The 27,432-nt window shown below is 33.0% G+C and overlaps 1 protein-coding gene across 1 annotated transcript in view; it reads right to left on the bottom strand.

Moving 5' to 3' along the window:
* NAV3 (neuron navigator 3) overlaps positions 1–27,432 on the bottom strand; it is a 426,206-nt gene that overhangs the window by 118,966 nt on the left and 279,808 nt on the right. Inside the window, exons 13-20 of the mRNA XM_051962478.1 lie at positions 24,558–24,690; positions 23,388–23,658; positions 20,859–21,564; positions 18,185–18,673; positions 12,702–12,743; positions 11,039–11,199; positions 6,626–6,814; positions 1,259–1,311 (exon numbers count right to left, since the gene is read on the bottom strand). Coding sequence (XP_051818438.1) covers positions 1,259–1,311; positions 6,626–6,814; positions 11,039–11,199; positions 12,702–12,743; positions 18,185–18,673; positions 20,859–21,564; positions 23,388–23,658; positions 24,558–24,690 — 2,044 coding nt within the window. The remainder of the gene's footprint in view (positions 1–1,258; positions 1,312–6,625; positions 6,815–11,038; positions 11,200–12,701; positions 12,744–18,184; positions 18,674–20,858; positions 21,565–23,387; positions 23,659–24,557; positions 24,691–27,432) is intronic.

Below are 27,432 nucleotides of genomic sequence, written 5' to 3'. Positions count from 1 at the left end.
AATGAATATATTATTATGCCTATATGTATATATGTGTATCTATGTATATTTACACACACACACACACACACACACACACATATCTATATACAGACATATCATTTTCTAGAATCTTTTCTAAACCCATAAAATAAAATATATAAAACATTACAAAGAAAATTCAGTTATACTAAAAGAGTTACATATATATATATATTTCATTTAGGGCCTAGTTATATAGGATATGTAACTATATTTCAGTTATATAATTATATGTACTATATATTTAACTTCATATAATTTCATATATATAATACAGATAATTTCAATATAATAAAATCATTGTAATTAATATATTGCACATTACAAGTTATATAATGTATTTTTCAATATAATATGTAAATATGGGCACACGTAGACTCCCTTTCAGAATATTTTTCAAATCTGGTAAAATATATACATTAAAAAATTATAGTGAAATTATTATATATACATGTAGCTATATTTCAGTTATGGAGAGTTATGTATAATATATAACTATATTTTAGTTATGTTATATATTAGTATTACATCTATAGCTATATTTCAATATAACTGCTTTTTATATGAAATAGGTGTCTATGACCAAAAAAAGGTTGATTCCCCATACTTTACCAGTTGCAGCAAGCTGCAATAATACATTATCGAAAGGACAGATCAAACACATTCCTTGGAAGGAGGGTTAGAAAGAAACTAAATATAATAATGTACATTAGGGTTAGAAGGATTTTCTTTTAAATCAATACTTTCCTCTTAGGAAATATCATTTTAAATCCAAATCCATCCCTCAATAAACATTTAAAAACAAACAAGACAGATCTCTGATCTTTCAGAATAATTTTCTCCAATAAGAGAATTCAAATAATATGAAAGAAGCATACTAGAACATCAATTACCCCTTTGGTACTTAAGGGACATATAACAGAAACAGGTTAAAACTTGGGGAGACAAAGATAGAACATGGGCTATTACCCTGGTATCTCAGAAACTGTACTAAACTCTTCACTTTGATGTACTTCAGTTTTAAATATACACATTAACTAAAATGTTTTGCTTACCTCAATTCAAGTGAAAGAACACATTCAGAAACTGTTAATAGAACCTGCTGGGGGAGGGGAGTTATTAACTACATTTCATTTAATTTATCATCAGCTTATTTTTAATTTAACTGAAAGCAAAACTTCATGAAATTTGAGCTATTTTTGCCATCTCCCTTGTGACTTTGTAAATTAATACTCACTGTAGAATAGAGAGAAGATGTGCTTGAAACCAGTGATAATGAAGACCCATGGACTGGGGAGAGAGGAAAAAAATATAAGGCAAAAGATCAGTTAAAAACCTTAACATAAAGGGCAAACTCCCCAAAGGAATGGGAAGCAGATATAGTGAACACAAGTTAAGCCTAAATAGCTTTAGAAAAATCTAAATTCAGGTTGTCTGATAAATATTTTGTCTGCATTTTCTTCCAACCAAAACACTCAAAGTAAACACAAAGATACTAAGTTCAAGCCTACTAAAATGCAAAAAGCATAGAACATTTTCATTATAAAACAATCCATTAATCACATACATTATTCCATATGGAGGAACCTCTCAAATAGGGAATTGTATTCAGAAGGATCTACAATAAAACCTCCTGATTAAATATTCACAGACTTACATTAAACCAAATAAGCAAATAGCAGAAAGCTTCAAAATTCATTCCTTTTCTTCATTCCTCAAGCTCTCCCCTTCATACCAACCACTAAGAGAAAACATAAATGTGTTTTCACTGGAGTTTTTTCCCCCATTTTTTTTTCAATAGCTTTGCTGACATAGGTACTGACAGTTTATTCTGCTAGACAATTAACATATGAACAGGTGGTCATACTCATTTAGATGCATAATATTTCAATGCATTCCAAATTGAAGTGCTATAGAAAATAAATGGAGTAGATGGAATTATTGCTTCATTTTTTCATGTAGTATCTCTCTCCTGAGTATCTCTATTGATTTAAAAAAAGTTGGACTACAAATAATTCATTTTGTTTCTATATACATAAAATATTAAAACCAGGTAAAGCTGAGCTTATCAGTCAATGCAGAAAAATCCTGTAGGCTTCCATATACTTTGTAATATGTGTCATTAATGGTTTCGCAAAGGATGACACTAATATGCAATTATACAGGCCTTTCTAGTTTAGTTGATAACTTCACATATAATTTTTCATTTGATTTTTACAAAGACTCTTTGAGATAGGCAGTATGTATGTCATCATTTCCATTATAGAGATGAAGAAACAGGTCCAAGTTGATCTCGAATCCCATGAATTATAGAGCCAGGACTAGAACCCTTATATGGCTAATTGTTTTCTTAATTGGAAAATCACTAGATTAAACTCAATGACCTCTTCCTTCTAACATATAAGCTATCTTCTGATAATAGACTCTAGCCCCAGAGCTATTCTACTCTCCACAAAACAATGCTACTTCTCAAAATTTCATATCTGTACTACCTCTAAAAATTGTCAGGTCAGAATGACAATTGTTAAAGTGGAAAGAATAAGTTCAGGGGACCTGAGTTAGACCTAGCCACATGGCCAACTAAGCTGTGGAATCTTTGGGAGTTACATAGACATTACATACTTCAATATCCTTATTTGCTAAACAAGATAGTTGTACATGTTCATGCCTAAGTTCCTTCCAGCTGTAAACATTCAAATGTAAGTTTAAGAATAGTTTTATAATCTGTCGCCTAAATACTGAAAGGTTATATTCATTTATTTATTTTATTGTAGCTTTTTATTTACAAGATATATGCATGGGTGATTTTTCAGCATTGACAATTGCAAAACCTTTTGTTCCAACTTTTCCCCTCCTTCCCCCCATTCCTTCCCCTGATGGCAGGTTGACCAATTCATGTTAAATATGTTAAAGTATAAGTTAAATACAATATATGTATACATGTCTATAGTTATTTGCTGTACAAAAAGAATCAGACTTTGAAATAGTGTATAATTAGCCTGTGAAAGAAATAAAAAATGCAAGTGGACAAAAATAGAGGGATTGGGAATTCTATGTAATGGTTCATAGTTATCTCCCAGAGTTCTTTCGCTGGGTGTAGCTGGTTCAATTCATTACGGCTCTATTGGAATTGATTTGGTTCATCTCATTGTTGAAGAGAGCCACGTTCATCAGAACTGATCATCATATAGTATTGTTGTTGAAGTATATAATGATCTCCTGGTCCTGCTCATTTCACTAACATCAGTTCATGTAAGTCTCTCCAGGCCTTTCTGTGAAAGGTATATTTAAAAGGAACTTATTTATTCCCTTTTCTTATTCCAGATTGGTTTTGTTTCATGGACCATAGTGTACTTGAGATTTTCTTTTCAAAAATACTGAAGTAGCTTGCTATTTCCTTCTCCAGTGGATTAAGGTAAATAGAGGTTAAGTAACTTGCTGGGGGCGGGGGGAAGGGGAGAGAGGAGTAGTCACACAGTTAGTAAGTGTCTGAGGCTGTATATGAACTCAAATTTTCCTGACCTCAGGCCCAGTGTTCTACTCACTTTAATATCTAATCTGTCTCCTACATTCGAGACTGCTAAACTCAGAAATAGTTGTTGACTTGGTATTAAGTGAAACATCTCAAAAAGCTAGAGTAATTTGTTCTGGAATATGGAGTAATACCCAGCAAATTAATTATTTTTTCAGTGTCATACCTATATTTATAGCAGCAAAATCATCCTGGAATTTGCCTCTAGTTTGATTTCTGAATTAGGGCTTCTCTATATAAGAGCATTCAAAAGTGGTGAATACATTTTATTTATTTAGAGAGCACAGAGTATCCCATACAGTAAACTGATTAAAAGCAAAAAAAAAAAAAAAAAAAAAAGACAATTGCAGTAGTTTCCATTAGGTTCATCCAACATGGAAGAAGATTATTTGATTTTAATTATATTATAAATTTCCTATGGATCTGAGATAAATAATACAATTTCTAAATCACAATCTCCAAATCATGGAATACTATAGGTACTGGAAATATAGGACTGACAGGTTTATATTTGTTTAAATTTCATCTGAAATGGGTCCTTCTCCTACCCTCAATCCCTTGGAGAATATGTTGTCTGTCTATTCTTGGCAACCAAGTGGATCACTGGGAGTAAACTCTATGGTTCTCATTAACTCCACTGAAGTCTAATCAAAGCAATGTTGAGGTGAGTGTGGACTCTAATAAACCAGATAATAAATCAAGTATCACAAGTATTTTTAATATTTACATATGGGTTGCATGATGGGTTGAAGAACTGAAAATATTTAATGTCAAAAAAATAAAAACCCAATACAAACCTTAGTTGGGACATGATCAATATTTTTAATTTCAAGAGTGCTTTCCCTAAGAAGAGAGGATTATGAGCAACAGGTAGAAGGACCAGAGGACTGTGTAGTCTTGATGTAAGGAGAAGTTACTCTACTATTAAAAGCTATGAAAAAGTGAATTGGGCTGTACTTGAAGAGAGAGAGTGTGTGTTTTTCATAAATGAGTAATCAATTTATGATTAATTTTCAAGAACGCTAAACAACGTATTCTTCTTTGGGAATGTATTAGACTAGATTACATCTGAAGTCTTTTCTCTTGTGGAGATTCCATGAATACACAAATGGATCATCAAAGAATAATTTCAGTAAGTTTGGTGATAATATCCTGGGATGGTCACATGATAATGTACAGCACTCTTGTTGTTATGCAGCTGTTCAGGTTTTGTCCAACTCTTTGTCAGGCCATTTGGAGTTTTCTGGGAAAAAGTAGTCAAGTAGTTTGCAATTTCCATTTCGAGGTCATTTTATACATGAAGAAACTAAGGCAAATAGGGGTAAGTAACTTACTAGGTTACATAGGAAGCAAATGTGTTACGCTAAATTTGAACTTAGGACTATTAGTCCTCCTGATTTCAGGTCTGACACTCTATGTACTATGGCTCTACATAAAAATTCTAGTACTATAGTCCTGTATAGGAACTATGATTCTCAAAGACTCCTTGTCAAGTTATTATATCATTGAAGGTGATGCTATGTGACAGGGAAGAAAAAATTCAAACTACAAAACTGCTGGTCCCTGAAAAATTTATTCAAGTGAATTTCCACTTATATACTGTATTGTATTTTACCTTTTCCTATTCATGTTTCGTCTTTAAAAACAAAGACAAAAAGTATATGCAAAAATGTTCATGAATCAATGGATCATCTTTTATGTTATCAGTGAATTCTACAGCAATATATATTTAATTTTGATTCAAACTTTGATGTCTTTTGAAACTGGGCTAATATAATTTGTCTAGTATTCACAAATGTAAGCTGCATATAGCTATTTGGGTAAAGTCAAATTTATTGTTTGTGTTCAAAAAATAACATAGAACTTACCATGCATAAAGAACACAAAATGTGATGTTTGAGATAAATTGTAAAAGGTCAGAACATGGCGAGTGGATTTCTGAGTTTAAAAATGGTTAACTTCTCAGAGTTCATTTCATAATGGCATTTTGTGTCAGAACTTCTATCAGAACAAAACAGAATTTGGATCAATATGCTATTTTAGTTGAAGTATATAATATTAATTTGAACTGGTTTCTGAGATACGTTGGTTGGTAAAGACTAACTTATCTTTCCTAGTACAATTCTCTAGTAAACCCCAATTGAAATTGCCCTAAAAACCCAAGAAAATCTTTTGTTGGTTCTCTCTCCCTTCCCCTATGTCTGTCTCTTTGTCTTTCTCTCTCTCTCTCTCCACACACACACACACACACACACACACACCCATAGACATGTATGTAAGTATACAAATATGTATTCCGCATGCCTGTGTCAGACTTGTGTGTTGGGTTTGGAGTTAAAAAATTCTTAGTTCAAATTCTGCTTGTTAGCTTGGTGGCTTTGGGCATGTCACATTATCTTTCAATCCCAACTTCTTCATTGGTGAAGTAAAGATAATAGTAGTACCTGACTCCCAGGGTTTTTGTGAGGAATGAGACAATACATTAAATGCCTTGTAAAGCTTAAAGTGACATATAAATGCTAGCTATTATGTATATGTCATAAACTTGTTTATACATAGCACTAGAGGGAATTAGAAACTGGTTCTATATTTTAATTAAGAGAGGAAACTCCCAGTGATTTTTCCTCATTTTTTTTTCATTCTCTACCAATATGTATTAGTACTTTGCCACTTACATTCTTGAGCATTTAGAAGTTAAATGATTTGCCAAGAGTCACATAGTCAGTATGTACTTAATAAGTTCATGGCTTATAATTGGCACTTAATAAAAAGTGATAAGAGTGATCTTCTGAACAGAGGTCTTCCTTTCTCAGAGAAAGCTCTGAGAGAGCTTTTCCAAATAGGAACATCATTCTCCAAATGATGTTCAAATTTCCTTTCCTTCAGGGATCCATACATATAAATATTCATTTTAGCAATCAGTAAGACAATATTTATTCAACATCTGTTTTGTACAAGGTCCATAGGTGTTCTTAGCATTATCAGGAGCAAAACATTACTGTTATCCTTATTTTGGCAGAATGAAAATCTAGATCTCCCCCCAACCCTTTATTCTCACCCCTCAGGTTTTACCTTCTTCCATGCTGTCTCTGAATGAGCCTGAATGACTAATGGCTCTGGGTCTTTCTTCTAAAGATGTGGCACTACCACACAGCTGGGAGTCATCATACAGATCAAAGGAAGAATCTTGAGCAGGGATACTGTTGGAACGCATCATGCTGGGGCCAGGAAGATTAAACTGGGATAGGTTGGTGGGACTCACTGCAAAACAAAATATATATTCAATTCTCCATTTCCTTGTATATTCAAAAGGGGAAGTTTTTCTTTGAACTAGAGAACAGATTCTTTCAAGAGATTACATAAACAAGTCCCCCACCTATCAGTGTAAGGAGATATTATTTATCCTAAAATATTCTATAACATATATATTATTTAGTTCTATAACATATATATAGTAACTATACCATATAGTTATTTTGCCATTTGAGCTCATTAGGTCTGGAATTCCAGAGTGAGGAAATTCTCTATATTAAGGTATTTTTTTTCCTAACCAATAGTCTTAGAAACCCAAACATAGCATCAAGAAGTTATAAATGATTTAAGACTTGAAGTGGAAGCCAGGGTCTCTGGCTGAAGCCAGTTTTCCACATACGACTATACCACATATAGTCTTTCTAGTCACATACCAAATGGTAATTATTCTAAAGCCTCAGTTTTCCTTTTTAAATTTTAAAATACCATTTTAAAATTAGTATCAAACAAACACAGAAAAAGTGTCATTATCTCCAGAGGTTATAATAAAAATTTAATTACACATTTGCATATGTAAAATGAGAAATGAATAAAAAGTTATCTATTCCCAAATTTTTACCAACTGGATTATGGTAATACATTTATCTAAAGGTCAGACAGAAAGTGGGAGGAGAAATTAAAATGAAATTTCCAAAGTAGAATATTAGAATTAGATAAGCCAAACTTTAAGATATGTATTATGCCAACATTTTCAGTAAACAAATACTCAATTCACACTCTTATCACCATTATAACTATAATATAATAGCGAGTGACATATAAATGCTAGTTTATAATAGCAAGAAAGCTAAATGAATATTTTTGTTTTGTTTTGTTTTAAATGGAAATGAAATTAATGGTGGATAGTTGTTCTATTTAGTTAAAAATAATCCACCCAGACAAGCTGTAGGTAACTTTTATAATTCCTACCCCTTTTTCTTTTCTTTACCATATATATTCTTTTAATGTCAAAGAAACCCATCCAGTTTACAAGTTGTAGTACAAAATTATGTTTGTGAGCTAGCTGTATAGAACTAAGAATTCATTCTCACAAAAAGAAAAGTAGTAAATGGTGGCTAAGTGCCCAATCCAGATCACAAAATCCCATTCTCTAAAAAATGTCATTAAAATGCTATGTATTTGCAATGAAAAATAATAAAATTAACCATTTTATTTATTTCACAAAACTGAAAAAAAATCTAATAGACTTGAAAAAGAAATAGTCCATTTTATTTACTCTGTGTTTTGCTTTGTTTTAATTTCAAACGTGAATGCTGGTGTTTGAGAAGAGATACATTAATAGAAATTTCTGGGTTGCTGATGGAAATTTGTGGTTACTTCATAAGAATTATAGTTTTAGAGTTATTTGGAACCTTAGAAATGATTAAATATTAAATGGTATTTCTCAAGGTATGAGAAGGAAAGAAGAGAAGGAAACATATTTCTTTACATCTCATTTGGTTTCCATGACGATGTCAGGTACATAGGAAGTATTTAATAAATGTTTATCTCTTTTGTTTCCCCCATTTTTCCTTCCTCCCTGTTTTCCTTCCATCTTCCTGACTTTTTTCTACTTTCCTTCCTTCCTTCTTATCTTTCTTTCTGTTTTCCTTTATTTCTATCTTCCTTCATTCCTTTATGCCATCCTCCTTTCTTTTTTTTCTTTCTTCTTATCTTCCTTCCTTCCTTCCTGTCTTTTGCTTTCTTTCTACCCTGCTACCTTTCTTCTTTTCTAACATCTTTCCTATCTGTCTTCTTTTCTACCTTCCTTCCTTCCTTTTTATCTTTCTCCCTTCCTGCCTTCTTTCTAACTTATGGTTTTTATTTTCCTTCATAAGGATATATTAAAATAATCTTATTCTTATTACATATCATAGGAGTGTTTTTTTTATTTTGTTCAGACATTAAAAGGACAGAAAAATAGAGAATTGTCTTAAACTGATTAGAAAGGAAAGGTCTCATGGTAGAATTGGATTGAGAACCAGCTTATATTTAGGAAAGTTCACCTTGCTGTCCACCTTAACCTCTATTTTAACCTCAATTCCTTCAGCTATAAAATGGAAATAATAGTAGCCTCTGTTTCCTAGGGTTGTTGTAAAGATTAGATGAAGTAACATTTACAAAGTGCTTTGCAAACCCTAAAGCATTTCATAAATGCTAACTATAATCATCACCACCATTCTAGAATTGTAGCTGAATATAACTTTGAAAATAAGGTAAAACAGAGATGGTTATGACTTAACCAGGTACCTAGTTGTGAAATATTAGAATCAACCTCAGCTCTTTCACTTCTTGACTTATTGATTCTGCTTCCACAGTATCTCTGGAATAAAAATCCTTCATTCAAATTTCAAAATTTGAATTACCACCTTAATTCTGGTATTCATCATTTTTTTGCCTCAATGATTGAAACAGCCTCTGAATTTGTCTTTTTCCCTCATTACTTCTATTTAAAATATTAAATATCTGTGAAATTGATATTCCTAAAACAGGCCTATGTTATTCTTTTGATGAATAGATTTTGTAGCCCCCATCATCTTTTGCCTCTGGAATACAATTCATCAGATTGTAGTTTGTTAAAAACTCTCACAGATAGTATTCAATTCATCTTTTCAGATGGTTTTCTTTCATGTTTTCCTGTAGAGGGCAGGAACAAGTATACTTGAAAGAAGTATACTTGAAACAAGGTATTAACTCAGTGGATAATGGTTCTCTAGTTCACATGTATCCAATATGATATAATGATATAATCACTCTAGTTTGATATAATGATATAATCACTCTAGTTTGACATAATGATATACTTACTCTAGATTGGCTTATACTCAGTATACTGTAATGATGTAATTGTAATAAGGTATTTAAGGACTGAGAGAACTGGGAACAAAGTCAGACTCAGATTGAGACTGGTTGAGATTGGCAGACTGGCAGACTGCTGGAAGAAACTAATTCAGACTGAGACTGGGTCAGATTATGACAGACACAGACTGTGAAGAAGACAATAAAGACTTTAGACTCTATTCTTGTCCATCCTTGTGGTGACGATCCTGCTGAGACCAAGGCCCTTTCGGAGGACCTCCAGAAAGCTAGCCCGAATATTACATCCTCATGTTTGACACTCTGGAGAAACTGGTCTCTCTTTGTTCTTTCCCATATTTGACACTTCCATCTTTGCTTAGGCTATACCCTATGCCCAGAATTCTCTTCCTCCTCACCTTTACCTGTTGGGAATCCCTATATGGCTTTCAAACTTTTTGAAAAGTCCAACTTTAAGTTCTCAATGTATCTCCAAGTGCTTTAGATTTACTTTTCATATATTTTGTACTTTTATATGTATGTGAAATTTACTCTTTCCAGCAGAGTAGAAGATCTTTGAGAGATGATACTCTTTTGTTACTGTTCTTATTTCTCTAACACCTGACATATTGAGAAAAATGAGAGCAAAATGGGAGAATAAAATGTCTCCTTAATAAGTCCATTTTGTCATCTGAATGAAAACTTTGGTAATTGATATTAGAGGCCTATACACCTCCTTGGCCAATTACCTTCCTTATGCCCATTTTTTTAAACTGATAAAAGTCTAACCAAATGGATCTTGAAATGCTGCTGTAAGGTAAGAAATTGCTGTGAGACTCCCAAAAGTGCTGACCGTATTGGGAATTATAAGTCATTGCAGAAGCATGGTCTTTTAGAGAATCAGCTATTGGACCAGAAAAATTGTTCCATAAAGAAGTAATAAAAGAAAAATAAAATAAAATAAAATAAAAGATAAATTATTGGGATCTTAATAATAGAATGCAACTATTTAAATCTAAAAGGACAATTGGTTTGGTTAGATTTTTGTCCTGTGCCAGTATTTACTAATGAATACTTCCTTTATATTCTAAAATTCTTCAAGAAAGTGGGGGTTTTGCTTTTTGTTGTCATTTATTTGATTTGTTGTTTTGATTTCATTTTAACAATTCCTAAAGCTCTATTCCAGATCTAGGTGATTTATGTGTATAGTCCTGAAATAATTTTTTTTTTATTATGTAAAAATTAACCAAAAATCTTTGGCAAATGTTTTAGGGAGAGTTTCTTAATATACAACTTTCTGCAAAATTGAAGAAGTTATTACAATTTTTACGTGTTTTTCAGGAAATCAACAATTTATTTTTAAGGTGAAGGTAGCAAAAAAAAGAATCAAGATTTTACCTAAATTGGAAAAGTGGTATTTTCCTGTTGCCGATGATGACATAGCAGAAGGGGAAACAAGAGGCGATTGGTTACCAGTGTCCTGTAGGCCTCCAGTTGAGTGAGATCTTAGCCATTCTTTACCTTCTTCTTGACTGGCCTGCCGGGATGATGGCATGTATCTGCAAAACAACACAGCTGGGACACTTAAACACCCCTACAAGTCAGTACCAAAAGCTGGAAAACAAACAAGAATACTTGGCTATTCAGACTGAACAAAATTCTCAAACATATTGAATCTAATTTTAATCGCTCAGTTTTTACAGATGATTTAACACCATCTGTTGGAATCTCACAGGAAAAGAGGAGAATTCTTGAGAAGAAAATTATGCTTCTGTGAGATATGGAGTGAAAAATCACAAGCAATGAGCAAGACAGCAAAGTTAATTGAGAAGGACACAAAGGCATGGGGGGTGAGATGGATAATGGAGTGAGCACAGATTTGAAATGTTGGACAAATGGTAAGCCAGAAACCAAGAAAGGTGAGTAACTTCTTACAGAATGACACCCATGATGATAGGGTTAGAGAAGCAGACAGACTAAGAGCTCATGGAGACTAAAAGGTGGAAGGGAAGAGGAATTTCATTTGGGAAAAAAAACTGTTCAGATCAAAATTGCCATTTGCATTTCCATTGGCAAATATGGCATCTTATCTGAATCTGAATAGAGAGGAACTTCATTTATTTAATTGTGGCATAAATTTTCTGCAAGAAAGTTTTTAAAAATTAAATCATTTGGCAATGATTTTTTTTAAACTGCTAACCAATAGAAGAGATTTAATTAACAGAAAAATACTACTATGACGACACTAAGCATGCCAGATTTCAAAGCTGTAGTGAAGTAAATGAACTCAGCACTACTGAGAAGTAAAGTCATCATATTCCAGGACCTCTGTCATTTGAACTTTCAGCACAGCTGTACAATAACATGTAACTTTTTCTTCCTCTTGTAGAAAGAGGAAATATTACATTTTTGTATACTAAGGTAATAATATTCATAATGGAATTTAACCTGAACACAGTACTTTCCCTCAAACTTCCTCTCATCTTCTTCCAATAGTGAATGGATATCTGAGGAATGACTTGAGATGTAGGGGAAAAACATTTAAATATAAACTATCTTGACTAAATGATCTGATATGTTCTCTAATAATATGAAAATGCTTTCCTTAATTCAGTTAGATATTCAACAACCAGCCCCATCTGTAGGTAAAAGAGCCCCTGACTCCAAGGGGCTCATACATCTGCCTCCAAGATAGGATATAATAAAAATGGATGCATTTCCAATTCTAATCTTGCTATTTGCATTTGCTTTGACAGCAGAAATACCATCTGAAAAACTTTCTTTAGTCTTAAGTCCTTAGGAAAGAACCTTTACTTTCCAAAATATATCTCTACTGGATTTAACTTGCTCAGGGTTCTGGTCACCACTTTATGGGGTCTATGCATATAATTTCTCAAAAATGTTTTTATTCTGATAAAAACCAAATAAAATCATGAGGACTAGGAGTTTTTTTTTTTTTATTTTCAATGCCAGATGCAAGAAAAAAGAGGAGAAAGAGAAAGACAGCAAACAAAATTGACAGAACAACAGAAAACAGGATTTGCGCTAGAGAAATATATACCTTAATCCCTTTTTGGGCAGCGTATTTCTGTCAAGCTGCATGCTGTTAAAACAAAGAAACTCCCTAAGGACATACTATAAACAAAACTCTTCAAAATTACAAATTCTACAAAAACTGTTCTCTGTGTGAATCCCTACAAAGTAATCTGCTATAACACAACTTGAGTGCTTAACTCATTAAAGAAGACTATGCCAAGGGTTACCAGATGTCCATTTCTGACACAAATGTGAGTTCCTTTTCAGAGTCAACCCCATTTGAATAATTATTTTGCTTGGCAATTCCTAAATATACCTGCTTCATAGATTTAACAATAGAAAGGACGCCAGAGATCATCTAGTTTTTTTCTTTTTCTTTTTTCTTTTTTGGACAGAAGAGAAAATAGTATGGGATAGGATAAAGGACATTCAATTAGAAGAGGAAGTTTCAAACTTAGATCCTTTTGCCTGCAAATTAGCTCTGCCTCCATTGCATGAAAACATAGATTCATCTTGAATATTACCAAAGGCTGAATCTGATTTTGTCAGGCTTTATTTCCTTTCCTCATTCTCTTATTGTAAGAAATATAGTTGCTGTATGATGTTCTGCCAATTTCCTATTAGTCTACTTCTATGAATTTATGTGCAAGAGTAACCAGGGGGTAGAAAGGAAGCAAAAATCTATTTAAATTAGAGTGGGATACTTTGATGAATAGATTAGATCACTGTAAATAACCACACACAAATATATATATATATATATATATATATTTTTTTTTAAATAGGCAAATCCCATTCAATAGAAAAAGATGAAAATTCCTCTGTTTTCCCATGTTGGGCCCAAGTAGGTCCAAATTAAAATAAATAATGATGGGGAAAGCACTGGATATGTTATCCTTCTCCATCTTTTTGTCTAAAAATAAATGTTTCTTCTTAGTCTGACTAGACATCTTCATTAATTAAATATTATAAACCTTCCTTTAGGGATTATAAATTATATTATTGGTGAATTATCAAAACAATAATTTCCTGAGTCTCTACTTTTCAAGACCAGTAGAGTACTGTATCTTTTGCTATATAGGAAGGGATATAAAGATAAAGGATAACGAGTTTCTCATCTCAAGAAGGATGCCATGCCTTTTTACCATCAAGTAGAGGCTCCTAACTATAATTATCAGAACAATTGAGAAGAAATGTTAGAATGAAGATCTAACATTTTATCTTTCTTCTAGAATCATCTTTGTTACATGGATACTCATCAAAAATTAGGAAAAAATACAAAATATGCATGATGAGAATGAGATAATACAAATGTCAAATTAAGTCATCTTATTGTTAATTAATTGAAATTCAAGCTAAACATGTTTTCATTTTGAGTGGAGCTTACTTCAACACTTCAACATACTGGAGATCATTGTGTAAGTAAGAATTGCAAAAAAAATCATATGATATGAGAAGCCCATAAATGCCAGGGATTTAGAGTTAGAAAGCCATTTAGATGTCATGTCATCTCTGCTATACTTTATTAATGAAGAAATTATTAATTAGGGAATATATACAGTAAGTAGCAGAGGAAAGAACTGAACTCAAGTTGATATGAAACACAATATTTTTTCTACTCAACCAGAATTACCTAATAGAATTATGAATGAATTGATTGAATCAACAGCAATAGTTTTTTTAAGAAGTAAAAAGAGTAGATTTTACAAAATTACAATTATGTTGAAACATCTAAATCTGATCCTGACTTAGTTAAGGAATTTGTTGCTTTTAGATGTCATTTCAGAATTTCCCTTTTATAATCTGTACAACCTGGCATTGAAGTTCAGTACCATGAAGGATATGAACAAGTACTGAATATTTTTGCTCATGTTATTTGATGAGTCTATATTCATAACATAAAATTAATAGAAAGAAAAAATAGTAAAAATGCTTGATTGAATAAATCAGCCGGATCAGTAATTTTTTTTTAAACCAATATGGCCAATGAAACAAAGATTTACTGTAGCTTGCAAAAGTAAAAGACACACGATTTTCTCTTAATTTCTATAATAGTTGCTAAGTTGACAATAAAAGACTGAAAAGGAATTATTAAAGAGATAACTCTTTACATTTTAAAAAGAAGTAAAATACCTCTGAATACAATCTTAGGACAAAATCTATTTACTCAATAAACATTTGTTAAGCTCTTACTGTATACAAGCGTCTACAAAGAAATGACCCCAAGTACTTGGAAAATAAAGATAAAAAGCAAAGATAATCAAGGAAATTATAGTGCTTAACTTATTTAGAGCTATAGACTTAATGAACTACTCTAAACATGAAGCTCTACACATGGATATCAGACAATGCCACATATTCTACATCTCACACTGTGAACTCTATGAAGTACTTAATGGTTTTCAACTCATCAAAGAATTCCTGACTTGAATCAAGACTATATATATTATTAGGAACTAGTACTGCTGATCAAGAAAAAGAGTGGAGATTGGGGGCAAGGAGAGGGAGGGGCAATGGAGACCACTAACCAAGGAAAGAGAGCAAAGCTACATGACATAATTATCATCAATGTAGAAATCACTCATTGGCCTTACTATGGCTAAAAGGATCATTATTTCTCAAATGTGTTTTCAATTCTATTCAATTGTATTTGTGAAACTGAGAAAAGGAATTCTAATTAGTCAGATTAAATTTTATAAAATAAATTCCATGAATACTCCTGGATTTCTATATAAGTCTTTTGCTAATCTAAGTGAAACATGATCCCTAAATCTCAACAGAGCGTAATTCCAATTTCAATATATTTATAGCTAAGTAATTTTTGTCTAACCAATTTTTATTAAATTTATTACTTGTAACTTTCCTCACAAAGTAAAATAAAGAATGCCCTTCAGCATCAAAAGCATTTGAAAACTCTAATTAATGGGTCCTTTAATTATCTGCACAAGAAAGCAAAAATTAATCAATATTTATATTTTATATTCATACAGATATTAAACATTAACTCTGTAAAACTTAATACATTGATCAAACTAATTTGCTAAAAGCTGATGGATGATCATGTGAATAATTAAATATGGGTTTATTGAAGTTTGCTTTATAAAATTTTATACATGTCTTTTAATATTAGAATGCCCTGAAGTTAAAAAAAAAATCAATTTATTTCATCCACTAAAAGCCAAGACTTTTTTCTAAGAAAAAGAAAATCTATACTTCTTGTCACATTTCTCTATCTGGTATAGTATTAGCTTTGATATTTTATAATTTGAGGTCATAGCAAAGTAACACTATGAAGTGTTCCAGAGGGTTACATTGGGATTGATATATTTTTATTCAGTTATCATGATGATTGAATACCAGAGTAATACAACGGCACACGATTAATCAGATTCACTTATCTTTATGACAAAGGTGAGGGTGCAGAGGAAATCTGAACATTTGTAGTAGAGAGTAATCTGGGTTAATAATTTGAGTTTGGATATAGATTATTTGTAATTTTTCTACTGCTTGGTAATTGGCCAGTTATTAATCTAATCCAACATAAACATATGAATTGTCTCTTAGTTGTACACATTTCAACAACAGAATGCTAACAAATATATTATATCAGAAAGGAAGCTATTTCCAAAGCTCTTAATGATTAACTGCAAGAAATAAAGAAAATGATGGATGAAGTCTTCTCTTCTTTCTACAAGTAGTTAATTGAAAAAGCTACAGAAAGAAAGCACTATTTTTTATATTATATTCCACCAAAAACTTATTAGTAGGCTATTTGTTCACACACACACACACACACACACACACACACACACACACACAGAATGAGGGAAAAGGAAGCAAATGTTTGCAATCCAGTTGATGGCTTTCAAGTATTCACTTTTAAAAGCTTGTCCTTTTCTGTGTGTAGCAAGAAAAAAAAATTGTATCTTTGCAACTATATTATGATCTAATGACTTAGTAATCATATCATGCCAAGTATCAAAGACTGCAAGATTTCAGAATGCTCTCAAAAGTTATTGTTCGTGCCAAGAGATAGTTTGCCAGTATCACCAATAATTCTATACTGAAGAGAATAAAAAGAAAGAGAATAAAGTTAAGTAAAAAGAATTTTGATGGGCAATGGATCACTGTTTTATTTTCTGTTAGATTCATTTCAGAGAATAGAAAAAAGATTGAAGAAGAATGGGGTAAGTTGAGAGTGAGGTCTAATAAAACTCTGGATGAAACTTCTTGGTATGTGTGCATGAACAGAGAAAAATCAGAAAGACAAAAGTTGGTTTTTCAGGAAAGAGTTTGTGGGGTAAAAAATAGCTGCTTGGAGAAACTAGGAAGTTTGAGGACAGGAAAGAGAAATGAGAGATAACCAGGAGATAGGCAATAAGAAAGATTTGAACATGAAGTACATTCTTCTTTTTAATGAGAAATGGTACTTGTCAGCAAGTAATAGGGGAAGCACTACTTGAGACTGTGATGAATAACTTCTTGGGCAATACTAAGCAGCATCAAAATTCATGGGCATTTAGTATCTTTAATCAGCAGTAAATAACTTCTTGGGCAGACATGGTCAAGTTCCAAAGGAAAGGTAAGTTTGGATAAACCCTCTGCTGGAGGGTACATTCAAATGTATATGAGATAAATATGAGATCAGAGAACTCCATTTGAGTAATTAAGTACTTGAGAGAATGTATTTCCATTGAATATTATGCAAGACTGACCTAAATATCTCTCTCTCTTCATATTAAAGAAACCCAAAACCAGTCTTTAAAACTCTCTAATAAATCCCTCAAAATCAAGAGCATCAAGACTTTTATTGGTATTGAGCTTTTAAAAAGATACCAAAATTTCCTTTAAGAATTTGTGACTAGTAATTTGCTTTAAAATCAAATCAATTTGTTATTATCCACCAATGATTCATTAGTTCATTGCCTATATATGGAAAGAAAGCAACTTGAACATATTGTCAAAAGCATCATATTAGAAATTAATTAAATAGACTATTTAAGAACATGAATAGAGCAATAAAGGACATGTACTCCCAGGACCTTTGGCCAAAACATTTAATTTGTGATGAGACATTATATGCATATATATGCATGTATATACATATATATGTACACTTTAGTTTTTATTCAAGTTGCTTATAATATGATTAATCTATATGTATATATATATGGATATACATATATTTGTATACATATACCTATACCTATAACTAGAAACATATAAAAGCAATCACTGGATCTTCACAGATTTATTGGTATAACTCATTTATAAATTTGGGCAGAGTAGTTATATTTCTGTCTTTCCATGAAAGATCCAATCTCATATGCTTTCACATGGCAAAATTCTTTTGCAAATCATACAAACTTCACCTATGGGCAAAGCACATGTAACTGGTACATTCACTCTGTGTTCTAATTCAACATGAGTAAATGTTTCAATACGGATTTGGTTTGAGCCTCCAGCCTCCTCACTGCTCCAGACATCAGTGTCCTCAGCAAAGCTCACCTTTCTGAAAGAGTAGATCTCATACTACCAGTCCTCATGAGCAGGCTCTGAACCTCTTGAGTGCCTGTAGTCAATCCAGACAGAGAGCCGTGATGACTGAGAGGAAGGTCAATAGACTCAGAGCTTGTATGGAGACTAGTCATTGATTGGTAGCTTGGAGTGTCCTTACTGCCAGCAGAAGAACTGCTCAGATTAGCAGCCCACACAAGACCACCTGAGGTGAAAGAGTGAACCGATGCTGGGCTGGAAGCCAAGGAGTGGCTTAAGCTTATAACATCTGTCGTTAAGTCTGAGGGTTTATTGAAGAGAGGGCTGCTGCCTTCACTCTGCCCACCAGCACTGCCCAGGCTGCCTGTACCGGACGATGGAGAATCCAGACTGCCTTGTCGCGCTAATGTGGTACTAGGGCTGGGCATTACTGAGGAAGATTTCCCAACCTCAGAATTAGGTGCAGAGGCAGATTTGCCACCCGCCTTGGCACCAAACAACCTAAAAGAAAAACAAATAACAACTTCAGTTGTTATTCAGAGAAACTAATATCCACATTCAGCACTGATTCAGGATACAATATCTATAGAGCCCAAGCATATGTTTGTGGTAAGCAAGTGTGGTGAACAGACATTGTTTTAGTTTTTTGAGTGTGTATTTTGTTTTTCTGAGTTTTCTGATGAAATGCCAGCAGTCAAGTGGGAAAAGTTATGAGGGAAAAATCATAACATAGAGACCTAAATTACTCATGAATACAGGGAGTTCAAGGTAGAGCTGAGGCAAACAAACAAAAAGAAAATGTTTGCTTTTAAATGGATGTTTTAAGTATACAAGATTACACAAAATTAATGTTTTGATTGTTCCTGCTATTAAATTATATATAGCATCATATTCTCAACATGGCTTCAGTTATTTCAGCATAGAACACTTGCAAACACAGGCTATCTACAGTTTATTCAAAATTTAAACTGTTGTTTAGGACAATTTTTGAAGGTTTTTCTGCACAGCTGGTGACTTCTTGGCTGCCAAGTATTATTTAGTTAGCCTCACTATTGGGCACTGAAGGAAGCAAGACAGGTTCCTTGTAATCTTTCCTTGGATGAGCAAAAGGACTGCATGTCAGCTGCCAGAAGTTTCCTGAAATATATATATATATATATATATATATATATATATATATATATATATATATATATGGAAGTATAACGATGATATGAAACACATGATACCTTGCTACAAGGTCATTGGAGATGATGTAGGTGATGAAAGTTAGAGAGCAATTCAGAAACTGTTCTGTCTTTCAGATACAGGAAATAAAAATATATTAAGTAAAATTTCATTCATGTAAATGTGGAACCTCTGTGAAATGCAGCAATGAGAAAATGGTTATTGTTTAAGTTACAATAAAAGGCATAATTCTCTATAGTAGAATATTTCATAGCTAATAAGCAAGGATTGTTTCATAGGTAATGGGCCACAGGAGGGCACTACTTGTTTTTATTTAAACAACAATGCTATTAACTCTGCATAATTTATTTTTTCCATAAAGAATCAACATTTCAAAAAGAAATATTTACATGAATTAAAATTCTATTGAAGAAAAAGCTACAAATCTTTAAGTTCTTAAAAACAGCATGCATTAAAAATTGCTTAAAACATAAAGTAAAAGTTTCAATATCTGGCATTTTCAAGACACAAAGAAATATTGTATAAATAACAGGAAGCAAACATACATAAACATATAATTTTGGAAACAGAAGGGACCTTGGATATCACCTAGGTTAATATTCATTTTGAAGATGAGAAAACAGATCCAAAAGAACATAGCCCTTATTTAACTTCACTGAGAGAAAGGTCTAAAAATTAACAATCTAACTTTATCATTCTACTGGAAATGCAATATTTTTTAAAAGGATTTCTATCTGTGGCATAAATTTACTTTCACTCCCACTTAACAATGATTTCTGTTACTCTGAAGTTTTGTTTATGAGATTCTAACATAGTCAAATAATATAGATGGTCACATAACAGCTAGATAATGTAATCAGTCACTTAGAAATCTGAATATTTCCAAAGTCTGTCAGTCATTTGTTAAGAAATATCTAGATACTTTGGTACATGTAGACAAATGCAATCTAAACTATTATATGGAACCTTATAGTTTGGATAATATAGGGAACATCATCTGTCTACATGTGTGACCGTCAACTTGAAAGACATTCATTGTTATCCCTTGTTCATTAATAGTTTTTAAAATAATGGACAATTCGATGAAAAAAACTGTCCTTTTCCAAAAGGAATTCACAAGCCCTGTAGTGTGGAAAGCAGGAGTGCATTTTGGAGGAATTTATATTAGAGATTAATTATTAGTATCCATTCCATATTGTTGTCAACTATTTTTATAATGATATCTTAAGTCTTAAAAAGATGCATTCTATTGATAAGTCCAACTTTGGTAAACTAGGTCCAAATGGCCACTTCTTATGTTCCTTTTGATAATTTTGGGAAGTGTGTGTGTGTGTGTGTGTGTGTGTGTGTGTGTGTGTGTGTGTGTGTGACTTCACAGATTTACAGCATTTTAAAAATCTAAATCTAAGGATCAAGATACACAAAATTTCCTATTTTTGAGGTATCAAGTAGGGGTGGATAAAAATTACCTTTAAAAAAAAAAACTATGACTCCTTACCTTCTAAATGTAGGTGATGCAATATCAGGATACTTGGAACCTGGCTGCCTGAGAACTTGTGTTCCACATGCATTGGAAGAGGTTGGGCTGGATTTAGGGGAACTGGATAAAGAAACACTCTCAGAATCTGACATTGCCACCTTCTCCTTCTCCTTGTCTGTCTGATTGATGGTCACGGGACTTGAACGGCCAGACCCGATCTTGTTTGGCTCTCTCAGTTTGGTAGCAGTGGCCCCTCCAGATTTGCTACTCACATTGGAGTCAATACTGCTGGTACTGGATCTGTGTCCACCCCGGCCAGGAATGCCACTTGTGCTAGATTTTGAAGGGCGTGGTAAACTTCGGTATTGAAGTGTTGTCTTTGAACTCATGTGCAGTACACCATCATCCTGATTTTGTGAACCATCCAAGCTGGTTTTTCTTCCTGCATTGGATTTCCCACTAATGGCTGCTGATTTGGGGATTTTACCCAGTGTTGCAGAACCACTGGTAATAGTTGCTCCACTGGTAGTTATCATACTAGATGATGCAACACCAGGCTTTTTAAATCCAAATGACCCAGTGGCAGTTGACCTTCCAATGCCTGATGGGGGCTTTTTTCCTTCATCTCCACTGCTTTTTCCTGCATCTGAAGGAGAACGTTGTATAGATGTCCCCTTAAGGGTCGTTTTAACTTTCTCAGAAGCTTTAGTATCATCTGTTTTTCCTAATTATAAAGACATATATGAGAATACACTTCTACATTTACAATCTTAATTACTGTCATTTCACAAGATACATGAAATGCATTTTCTATAAATGTTATTGTTTTATAAAAATTTCTTTTAGAATTCTATTTTTCCCCCCAATTTTAAGGCAGCAATTTCATCAATAATTGTTGGTGGCAAATCAAAGCTTTAAAAAACCATCAGCCTAACAGTGTTGTCTTAGAGATAAATATGGGAGGAAATAAAAAGCTAAGGACAACAAACAAGCAACGATAATGTGTTCTTGCCCATAGCTCACTTTCCTGTTTTTTTCTTTTAAGCATCCCAATATCACATCTTTTAAAAAATCCCCAAATGTAACTAACAAAAATATTTTTCATATACTTTATTGGAAACAGTTTATTTAATCTATATGTCAGATGATTCTGAGTATGTCATTATTATGAAACACACAAAAAGGAATAAGGAAGTTCACTACAGTCTCTTCCTTAACACACATGTCACTTATAAACACACAAAAAAAAATTCATATTTGCTTGGCTTTCCACACTTCAGAGTCAGGAAACTATTTGCTGCCTATAGAATCTGTAGTGAAACTCAGTGATCCAAAAAATACAAAAACCTTGATAAAAGTTAATGCTAAATGAACTTCTTTGTTTATTTCAGCTGGACCAAGGAACAGTAGGATAAGGAATAGGTTGCTCTAGTATCTTACAGAATTTTACCTGTTTCTACCTGGATACATGTTTTATGTACATGAGAAATTATGACTGTTTATGTTGAGGGTAATGGTGAAAAGAAAAGACAGAAGGAAAAGGCAGAGAAAAGGGGGAAGGAGAGAGAGGAAGAAAAAATGAGGAGAGGAGGAAGAACAGGGAGAAAAGGAAAAAGGAGGAAGGAGAGGGAGACAGAAAGAAAAAGAAGAGAAGGGAGGGATGGAGTGAAGGAGTAAGAATAAAAAAAGGGAGAAAGAAAGGACAGGGAAGGGAGAAAGAAAGGACAGGGAAGGGAGAAAGAAAGGACAGGGAAGGGAGAAAGAAAGAGGAAAAGAGATGGGAGAGAGAAAGGAGTGAGAAAGAGGGAGAGGAAAAGACCAAGAAAGAAGGAGAACAGATAGAGTGGGGAAATGGAAAGATGGGGAAAGGAGGGAAGGAGAGAGACAAAAATCAAAGAGGAGAGAGATAGGGAGAAAAGGTGAAGTAGAAAGGGAGATAGGAAGATATACTTTTCAATGATGTGAGGAAAATTCTTATGAATCATATCCTACCTCCATGCATTTGACAGATTGTTCTTGATGCCTGGCATGCATCCTCAATTTTATCTCTTGGAAATCTAATTTCCCTTCTGGTTCAAATTAAGGATTATCATCTTCAAAAGGCCTTTCTTGATTTCCTATTTAGTCTTCCAACCCCAATTTAGAAATCACTATGTTTGTTTTCTGTAATATGTACATATTTGTGAACACATATATTCACATAGATAACAAGGAATTTGTTTTTTACATAGGTAGGTATCTATGAATATGATGTTTTCACCTAGAAGAAAATGTAAAACTATTGAGGATAGGATTGGTTCACTTTTGCATTTTTATACTAAGTGCCTATATCAGTTCCTAGAAATATAGTGTTTAAGGGGTTTATTTTTTTTTTGCCCACCTCATAGGGTCATTATTAGTAAAGTATTTTTTAAATCATTAAGTGCTATACAAAAATGAATTATCACCATCATCATAATTAATGGGGACTATCATCATCATTTATTTATTAAAAAACATTTTAAGTGGAAAAAATGAATGCAAACAGGCTTCAAAATAAAAACCTACCAGGAGTCTTGAGGCCACTTGTTCCAGCTTTGTGCCTGGATGGTATCCCTCCTTGAGCAGACATACCACGTCGCCAAGACCCTGTCTGTGAAACTGACAGAGCTGTCTTCTGTCCTCCCTTCTCTGTGTCTTCAGACAGTCCTGGGGGAGCAGCTTTCCACTTGTTGCTGCTGTCTATGTGACCATCAAATTCTTCCTCTGGTTTCTTATGCTCCTCCATGGTGTCCCAGGTATCAGCTGCTACTGAATGTTTCTCTGAATCCATCTTCAACTGTAAGAAATGCATCCCCAAAAAACTATAAAATGTGAGTTAAGGTACAAGCTTGTGATTTGGAGGAAAACAAAATACTGGTAAGAAGAAAACAATGATGTTTTGAAGGATTGGAGAGAGTGGTTTTTTTAACTTTTTAATTTTGCATCTGCTTTTTAGTATTTTTTTTTAGAATTTCCACTATCATCTTAGTACTTATCTGAATAAATCTTTGTCTCAAATGCCTGATTAAAATTCTCTGTGGAAGAACTGATGTTCAAAGAGAAATATAACAAAGACTTCTAAAATTTCAAATGAAAACAATAAAAGATAAACACTGATTATTAGATATTAATTTTGCTTAACAGCTCAAAATTACTCACTCTTTTACAGAGACATTAATCAAAAATAATGATCATGATCCAAAATTAGATGCATTTTTTCCTAATGTATTAGATTTGTCAGAGACAGTAAGTAGAGTTTGAGAGATCTTTGGTTCTGTTAAGCTATAACCAATTGAAAATACAGGAATTCTCTCTATATCCTCAGAGCTTTCAAATAACAGGGAAGAGCAGATAATCATAGGAAGGATGGGGCAAATGCCCTACACTAACATAGAAGTATTTAGAGGACAATATCAAAGTCAACCCTGCCAACGATCAATAAACTTGCTGGACCAAATTGGATCCATTTGTGTAGCATTTTGATTTTTTTTTTTTTAGTAGAAGTATGCTCCAATGTGTTAGTAAGAGTGCCAAGACAACATAAGGTGAATATTAGCATGGGACCATGATGGTAATATTTCTTTTGCACCGTTACATGCATCTTGGCAATGATCTTTGCACACCCATGTGTTATCAGGTAGTTTGCAGGTAGAAATCAAAAAGGAACAGTGGCCAAAGGAAGGAATGCATTTTTACCTGAGTGTTCTTCCTTGGTGGGGCTGTCATGTTGGAGTAAGAACTGACGGAAGATCCAGTATTTAGGTCATCTGTGCTGAGATTATCAAGGGTATCACTTAATCCACTACTTACTGAGCTGCTATCATCCCAACTACAGGAAGCGAAATAAAACAGGATTTATATAAGATGGTTACAACTTCAACCCTACTAACAAAAATCAACTGAAAAATGTGTCTATATATCTATGCATGGGTATATAAATGCATTCAGGCATGTTTACATGTGGATAAATATACAAAGACTCTATGTGTGAGTACATATAAATCTTCATATCAATCCTACAAGATAATTAAATGGGAATATTATTATCCCACCCTACTGCTTCCCCCCAAGAAAAATATCAGAAAATTGAGGCTCTGAGCCAATGACTTTCCCATTATTAATACAATTAAAAAATGTCTTAGATAAAATTTGGACCATGCCCCATGGCTTCCAAAGGGAAGGTTAGAAAAATTAAATAGATGGAAATTATCACTAATAATACTTCTTACTGTCTCAAGCATATCTATTCATCAAGCAACATATTTTATCAATCAGCTGAAAAGACATCAACTGACCTATGTGCCTACTATAATCACTTTTTAAATTGATTTATATTGAAGGGGTCTTTGATGAGAACATGAGAAGAGAACAGGGAAGTTTTCACAGATGATTATTTTTCCTGAGGCACACTATATCTTTATAGTCTCATTACTGAGAAAAATAAAGAACAGAAGATCTGAGTATAACTATTTTTAAAATTTAAAAAAATTTCCTTCAGTAGAATAAAATACATCCTTAAAAATATCCTCAAATAAGACAGTTCCCATACATAGATTTAAGATCATATATTATTGTTTGGTAGGTATGACTACAGAGATGTTTTTTAAATGAACCTCAAAAACATTGGCATCAAGAGGAAATTAAACAGTAAGTCAATCACTGGTAATTGAAGATATGGTCCTGTCCTTTCTTGTATCTGAATAAGGGAAAATCCTCATCAAATTTCTCCAAATATTCCTCTTGGATAATTTTGTCTTAATTTCACTGAGCTATAAAATTTCCCAGCAAAATGCATAATAATCCCCCAAATAAGCCTAATAATCTGGCAGGCAGTATAAACATAAAGTTGATGATACCTGTGGATTGCCTAGAATACAACAGGTGGCTGAATGGGAAGTTCATTAAAACAATATATTACTATGAATTCATCCTGGACTTAACCCACAGATAATGGAGGTCAAAATTAAATACATGGTAAAAATAATTGTAGTAGGTGATAGTAAAATAATAAGTCCCATTTTACAAATGAAGAAACTAACATAATGACAAAGCAATTAGAAATTAAAGTCAAATTTTAACTCTGAATCTGTGACTCTAAATCTACTATGTTTTCTACAAACATTTATAATTCTTTGCCTCCAACTTGAACTGCATTTCATTTACCTGTAGAATTCTAATAGTTTTTTTTTTTTTAATGGGTTGTTTTGACAAAGGTCATGTCTGACTATTCGTGACCCCATTTGAGATTTTCTTGGCAAAAATACTGCAGTGTTTTGCCATTTCCTTCTCCAGATCATTTTACAGATGAGGGAACTGAGGCAAACAGGATTAACTGACTTCCCCAGATATAGCTAAGACATATCTGAGGCCAGATTTGAATTCAGGTAGATGATTTTTTCTGAGTTCATGCCTGGAACTTTATCCAGTGATCAACTCAGCTGCCCCATAGATAGTTTCTATTAAAAGGTATAAAATGAAATCCTATCCCTGATGTCTAAAAAAGTTAAACATAGCAGTAACTAGCACTGGTATTATAGCAACTATATATATATATATATATATATATATATATACCCTGTCTTAGATCCATGTAGGGTGAAAGTGCAGATGAGCACATGACCTTAATAATAAATTAACATTTTCAAACCATGGAAGTAGATTTTGATGTTAAATGTTTTGTAACAAAACAGGAATGTTAAAAATAATATTTTAAAGTCTTTCAGAACAGTCTTGGACCATTGTATTGCTGAAAACACCTGTCATTTGAAATTGGTTATCATATAATATTTTTGTTACTGTGTATAATGTTCTGGTTCTGCTCATTTCACTATGCATTAGTTCATGTAATTCTTTCCAAGTTTTTCAAAATAATGATTTTGAAATGTCTAAAATACAAATCTCTATTCTCCAGGAACTCTGTAATGTTCTTCTCTTCTCTAAAATATGATAGTTCTCTGGGAGCAGATTTCTTGGGGTGTTTCTGGAAGCAGCCTTAGATTCAGTTCAAAGTAATAATCACCTCAAATGCAGCCAGCTGTTAAAAGTTCAGTCCTTTATTGTCTCTTCCAAAATAGCCCGGTAAGCTTTCCTTGGTTCCAAGAGCTCTTGTTGCTAGTCCTTTGCCTCTGCCAGCTTCAGCCTCCAGCTCTCTCTGAACTTCCCAAACTGACTTCTGACTGAGGCTTATCCTTTTATATGTTCTTTTAGAGGTATGAACTCAAAGGTTGACTCCTGCTCTGAGAGAGTGGGATTGTGGGTTCCTAATTTGTGAATCTCCCAACTGAATCCTGACTTGTGAATCTCGAATGCTAATGTGTGAACTCTTAAAAGGGTGAAAGGTGTGAACTCTGAACTAGAGAACTGCTAAGCACAATGCTAAAATTAGACAACTGATATCACTTTGTAAGAATTCTAATACTCACACTCTGATAAAAAACAAACATGTAGTTGTGTATGTATATATATACATTTATACCATGTGCACTTACATAAGTTATATAATTAAATAATTATACATTAATTATTAATTAAATATAATTAAATATACAGTAGTTTGGGAGTACAGACAAAT

Source organism: Antechinus flavipes, chromosome 5 (genome assembly GCF_016432865.1).
Source record: "Antechinus flavipes isolate AdamAnt ecotype Samford, QLD, Australia chromosome 5, AdamAnt_v2, whole genome shotgun sequence".
Classification (NCBI taxonomy): Eukaryota; Metazoa; Chordata; class Mammalia; order Dasyuromorphia; family Dasyuridae; genus Antechinus; species Antechinus flavipes.
The sequence above is the reverse complement of the archived record's forward strand: the minus strand, read 5'-3'. Positions and strand labels throughout refer to the sequence as shown.